Here is a 6,096-nt window from a genome sequence, read left to right as displayed (position 1 = left end):
CCAGCTGACGGTCGGGCGAGGGATAGGAAGGCGGCCGAGGGAAGAAGGCAGCCGAGGGAAGAAGGCGGGAAGCAGGAGGAACGGCCGCCACTCAGGGCCGCCCCGCATCCCCGGGGCCGAGCGGGGCGGGCTCTGCCCGCAGCCCCGGGTGCGGCCGCCGAGGCGGGGCGGGGCGGCCCCGGCCCCATAAGAGGCGCGGGGCGGCAGTAGCCGCGGGAGCATTGGGAGTCGCAGCGGGAGGGAGGAAAGGGAGGATGCAGGCGGCGCCCGGGGCCATGGCGGCCCGGCCCTTCAAGCTGAGGAAGAGTTTCGGTAGGGGCGGCGAGGGGTGCGGAAGGGCTGAGCGGGGGCGGAGGGGCCGCGCCCACGCGTAACTCTCCTCTCTTTTCCTCTCCTCTCCCGCACAGCCACCCGTCTGGAAGAAGTAGCAGGAATCCGGGCGAAGTTCCCAACAAAAATCCCGGTAAATCTCTCTTTTGTTTTCGGAGGTTTTTGCCAACATTCTAAAAAGTAGCGTTGGGAACCTCTCTCTAAAATGTGGGAGGGGAGGGGACGTTTTAGGTTTTGCTGACTATGGCTCTAATTAAAACAGGTAATTGTTGAGCGATACCATAAAGAGAAGTACCTTCCTCTCCTGGACAAAACCAAGTTTCTGGTTCCCGAGGAGCTGACCATGACACAGTTCATAACCATCATCAGGTGGGTAGCTGAGGCTGGCTGCTGCTCTCCAGCCAGGTGTTTCTTGGAGCTGTGCTGGGACATCTTGCTTGCCTTGGTAGGGAGGAGGATAAAGGTGTTCATAATGTAATGGCTTCCCTTTCTTGCAGCTTTTCAAAGAAAATGAACAGTTGTTTTCACAGGTGCATTTGGGGAAAAAATGGGGTCTATGCTTTTTTTGAATCCTAAAGTCTTCTGTCTTCTCACTAACTGTAGTGCATAAAGATTCCTGTTCTGCTTTCTTCCTGCTTGATGGATTTGGTACTGGGGATCTGTGATTTTGTTCTGCTTATGACTACCACTGCCTTGCTCTCTGGCTACATCTAGCTGAATGTGCTCAAGTTCAAAGCACTCCTACATGTGAGTGGTATGGAATGTGCTTCTAAATTGATTTTAATGAAATGTTACAGGGAAGAAGTCTCCCAAAATATTGTTATTTTCTGACAAAGTATGAAGGCTGTGTGCTTTCCAGCACATTTCTTAAAATATAGGAAAAGACCTTTCTAGATTATAATTTCTGTAAAAGATGCTTTTGGCTCTTGGACAATTTAGATCCTGAGCCTTGTATGTAATGTGTGTGACAAGGACTCTTCTTTTGAAGGTAGACTTTATAGTAAGTGTAACAGACTGCTGCTGGAATCCTTTACAAAATCTGTACTGTAGAAGCTTTTAGGTTCTACTTGAGCTTTTCCCTGGTAACTGTGAACTCAAAGCCCATGCTCAGTAGCACTCATAGTCTAACCATGTAAGCCTTTCCCCAGAGCACAAGCCTTTCGGCTTCCAAACATAGTTAACTTCCTGCTGATGGAGACATTAAACCATGAAATGACTTTATGCAGAATTTCTTGTGTATAGTTCATGCAAACTGCTTTGCTTAATGTATATTTCATAGACTGAAGTTGAAACCATAATACATTTGCTAATGCTTATTCCTTTATTTCTCCTCCCTTTTTCAATTAGAAGCAGGATGGCTCTAACTGCTACACAAGCTTTCTACCTGCTGGTGAACAACAAAAGCCTGGCCAGTATGTCTTTGACAATGGCAGAAGTGTACAGGGACTACAAAGATGAAGATGGCTTTGTATATATGACCTATGCTTCCCAGGAGATGTTTGGATGCTTTTTGACCACTGCTCAAGGGAAAACTATGGAATGCTTTCAGAAAACTTAAGGTTGGGTCCATGTGCTGCAGCAAAGCCGTTTGCTATGAATCATGCCTGTGACATGAACCTTGGAGATGCTCCTTCCACTGTGAGCTCTTGAGCTTTGTAGTGAGGAGTTATGACCCAAAAGCTGGCAGGACCAGCTTAAGGCAGAAAAGTGGTACACTCTTCTTAGGTAATAATTTGGATATATATTTTTATATTTCAAGACACTATGGGGATGTTTTTTTTTGAACTGCACCTCCACTTTTTTGCAATATCAATCTTTGTTGTGTAACTGATTTTTAAGGTGCCCTGGAAGCCAAGTCAAAAAGTAAAATAAAGAAGTTTTTTAAGTATTGAGTTGCATATTAGTTTTAATCTGGGGAAAGACTGTTAAAGTCTGTCTAGGAGAAGGTCTTATAATAATTCTGGGAATTTGAGTTCAGTGCATTTTAAATGAAGCACTGCTTGCGTAGCTACTCTGAATTTTTGAATGGAGTGTCAAAGCTTAAGTCGTGTCACCCACAAGCAAAACCATACCTATAAATGGTTTATTAAGCTGTGTATCTGAGCTGTGAGATTAAGCAGGACTGTATTAGTGCCAGAGCAGTATTAAGTTTAACACCTGGATAAACTACTATCAGTATTTACAGAAAACACTGTCTGTGATATAGATAACTACTTTTTTAAATAAGTAAACTGATGGCTAGTCAGCATAACATGCAGATAGCATGACTTGAAGAGTAATCAAGTGTTCAAGAGTCTGTTCTTGCACCTGAATGTTGCTGGTGTGGTTCCTGTAGATATTGTTATATCCATCCCCTACAGACACCTTCTAGTCAGGTACCCAAAGGACTTCAGTGAGCCTTCTTTCACAGATGGGTAGAGTTAAGTAATGCACCTTGTGCTTAAGAGATATTCCAGTATCTCTAGAAAATGTCAAATGTCATATACTAAGATGCTGATTCATTTCATGTACAGACTTGGTTCCTAAACATGTGTTAAAGGAACACTTGACATGAGTCTTAGTCTGAAGTATTTCTCAAGCTGTCTTTCCTGGTCCTCTCACACATGAGGAATGTATTGCAAAGCTGGAAGTGCTCTGATCATGCATGATCAACGTAAAACACCAGGTAATTTAAAAATCTATCACAGTGTGTGGTTAATTAATCAACCTCTGGCAGCTTTAGTTTAGGATTGGTCAAATTGCTACAATATGATGCAATTCTTCTGTTCAGTACTAAACTGATTTGCAGAATGATTAATATAGGAATTACTAGACTGCAAAGAAAAAAGCGTTGACAGTATTTAAATTATGCATAAGGAAGGAATGTATGTGTAAGCTTTTTGCAGCGGTTCTCTTGCATTAATAATCTCTTGAACTTGAAGCTCTGAGCAGACCTGGGTTTGAGCCTCCAAACCAGGGGATTTAGAGGAGGACCTGCCTTAGTGAAGGTGGTGGTTGCCAACTCATGTTTCATGAGCTGAGGAACAAAGAAATCATTGAACTGACCGACTCTGTGGAAAGGCTAAGGCTATGTCAGTATAGGTTATGAAAACGTGGGCTTTGGGATCCCAGAACCAGTTGCTTGCATATATTTCACTTATGCTTGTCATGGAAACAGTTTCCATTGCACAAATTGAACTCAAATAGTCATTTGTTACCAGCCCTCAGGGAGGCAGAGACACCTGTTTGGCAGGAGCCCCACACAGCAATGTTGAACAGCTGTGGGAACCTTGGGGTGGGGAGAGCAAGGGGAGTCTTGCTGTGTTCAAGCTCTCTTGCCAGTCTAGAGGTGGGCTATATTTTGCTTCATTGGCTCCTCTGTCTTCCTGTCTTGTGTGGTACTTGGTACATGAAGAGAGAAGGACTACAGATTCTTGGCTGGAGCAGTTTTGTCTGACAGCCAGCTTTCTTTGGTTTGTAATGCAGTGGCTAAGGTGTAAGTGTTGATCCCTGCAGCACTTGTTGACATTAGGCTATGGTGTCTACAGGTTGAGTCAGATCCAGCCAAAAAAGTTGCACAAGTAGAAGGTCAGTTAGAGGTAAAGAAGGTAAAGAGCATCATTATAAACCTGTTTAAACTGGCCTGCTGTACCTAGAGAGAAGTCCCGTGAACTAGGAAAGCTTCATCAATGGGTAATAGTAATAGACTTGCCCTTCTACCAGATTTTTAACCAAGTAGGGTATTAACCATCAAAGACAGTTTTTACGAAGTCTTAAAATAATAAACTAGGACTTATGTGCCCAAATATTTCTTTTTCCTGCTTGTGAAGTTGCTTTGGTGTGCTTAGAAGCTTTGAATTCAGCCTATTCTCTCCTGAAGTACAAGGAACAAGAATTAGAAAAGAAGCAAACAAAAGCTTTGCTCTGATTGACATGCAGCTGAGATAACTGCAGCTACTTCAATGTAGCTGCTGTTTGAAGAGCTAATGTTTGCTTGAGCAAATACCTACTGATAAGAGACAGGTACATGTTTTTGCAATAAAGGACACAATGCCACAGTAAACAAATTTTATAACCCAATGTACCCCTAATGTAAAAAGAGAAGGCAGAGATGCCATTTGTTTTTAAAAGTATCTTTATTTCTGAGTTATTATATGTACTTGTATTCATTAATAGAAAAGATATCCACCAGAGGAAAGAAAACATTTTGAGGATACCTCTGTTTCTTCCACAGACTACCAGCTAAATCCTGGAAGGTGCTCAGTGCTCTGGCTTCTAAGCCAGTACGTGGTCTGCTAAAGTAACTTGTTAGGTTGGGTCCACGGCACTGAGCCCCTTGTGAGACTAAACACTCTGCCCTGATTTCAAATATAAAACCAATCAAACTCAAAGGACACTGAATGTAAGTGTGGTATGAGGGCTGAAACTGCCCTTCCAGTTGAGGTAGAAGTTTGAGTATTGTGTAAAATACAGTACTGGCAGAGTTGTGAATTTATTATAGCCAAGTGGAATCATAAAGAAAAATCATTAAACTCTGTTTTCTTACAATGTTACCAAGGTACTAAAGAAGTTCTCATGTCAGAAACCACGGACGCTGCTGAAGTTAAGAGGGAAATACAAAAACATCTGAAATCTGAGGCTACAACCTTGCTGTGCTAAAAATGCTTTTTTAATGAAATGTGCCATTCATGTCTAATGTATGCCTTCACAGTGACTGCTCTGGGAACAGGATCATTTTCAAGACCTGAACAAATGTCACTCCTGAGGTACATGCTCTAGGCTGTGTGTGCTCTGAATGCTCTTAAGGGCAACTGGAGAAGAACACAGTACCATTTAAAAACAACAAAAAGAAGACCCATAAGCTCTCCTGGTCAAAAAAAAAAAAGTCTTACCAATGCATTTGAATTTCAAGTGAGTAGAAAGCAGTGTGCTTTTTTCCTATGCCTGCTAAGGTGAGAGATTCAGCTATTTGTATTTTCCTTAGATGTCCTATGGCCATCTACAGTCACAGTACAACTTGTGTACAATGCTTTATGGAGTGCAAATTGGCTTTTGTTGCTGCAAGGCAAACATCGTAACCTCAGCTTGGGCTTTAGCACATAAGCAACAGCAGGAGCTTTCCAAACTGTTTGGATTTAAAAATAACTTAACATTATGTATTGGTAGAATCAATAAATGAATGGGGATACTAATCTTCTTTTTGAACTATTGCAGGCAACAACTCTTGTGAATTTAGATGGGCTTTTTATTGTTTTCCCATGCTAACTATTTCCAGATGGTGGTAGTTTCAGGATAAAAATATTTTGAAAAGATACATGGTTAAACACACTTAAGTGACAGACTGTATCCTCCTCTGCAGAGGAGTTCCTTTGTTTGTGTAAGATACAGTAAATTAAAAAGGTAGAATGAAATGATAGGACAAAATATAACCTTCAGCATCAAATTGCCCTACTCTATTCCTCTTTCATGAAAGCCTGTGGAGAAACTATAGGGGGGAAAACAAAATGACCTAAGCATGAGAAAAATGGTTTTTAAAAAACAGCATTCTGACTTAGGGAAGTAAGGGGGGAAGAGAGGGATGGTTTCTATGAAAAAACCTCTAGGGGATCCCTGAAGGTGATTGAGAAATGCAATTTCATGTATGTTACAGTGCAGCCTATAAACAAAACTTGTAATGGCACACATGCTTCCCTCAAGGATCACTGTTCCAGAAAGCTTTCTAGACAAATCTTAAGATAGCATAGTTTTGAATCACTCTATTAAAAAAAAAAAAAGGCAACCAAACCC

General features: G+C 41.9%; 1 protein-coding gene across 1 annotated transcript; it reads left to right on the top strand.

Annotated features, from left to right (window-relative positions):
• Positions 1–226: 226 nt before the first annotated feature.
• Positions 227–2,173, top strand: MAP1LC3C (microtubule associated protein 1 light chain 3 gamma). The gene is made up of 4 exons (XM_017806594.1): positions 227–312; positions 408–463; positions 593–699; positions 1,678–2,173. Exons 1-4 carry the CDS (start codon positions 255–257, stop codon positions 1,886–1,888), a joined length of 432 nt encoding a protein of 143 aa, XP_017662083.1. The 5' UTR covers positions 227–254; the 3' UTR covers positions 1,889–2,173.
• Positions 2,174–6,096: the final 3,923 nt, after the last annotated feature.

The sequence above is a fragment of the Lepidothrix coronata genome, unplaced genomic scaffold (genome assembly GCF_001604755.1).
Source record: "Lepidothrix coronata isolate B3197 unplaced genomic scaffold, Lepidothrix_coronata-1.0 Scaffold16, whole genome shotgun sequence".
Lineage (NCBI taxonomy): Eukaryota > Metazoa > Chordata > Aves > Passeriformes > Pipridae > Lepidothrix > Lepidothrix coronata.
The sequence above is the reverse complement of the archived record's forward strand: the minus strand, read 5'-3'. Positions and strand labels throughout refer to the sequence as shown.

What these genes read in the sequence shown, in the direction of transcription:
- MAP1LC3C (XM_017806594.1), top strand. Translation starts at nt 255, where the DNA reads ATGCAGGCGGCGCCCGGGGCCATGGCGGCCCGGCCCTTCAAGCTGAGG. An exon ending in AGTTCCCAACAAAAATCCCG is followed by an intron (nt 464 to 592) that starts GTAAATCTCTCT and finishes TAATTAAAACAG; the next exon opens with GTAATTGTTGAGCGATACCA. An exon ending in CAGTTCATAACCATCATCAG is followed by an intron (nt 700 to 1,677) that starts GTGGGTAGCTGA and finishes TTTTTCAATTAG; the next exon opens with AAGCAGGATGGCTCTAACTG.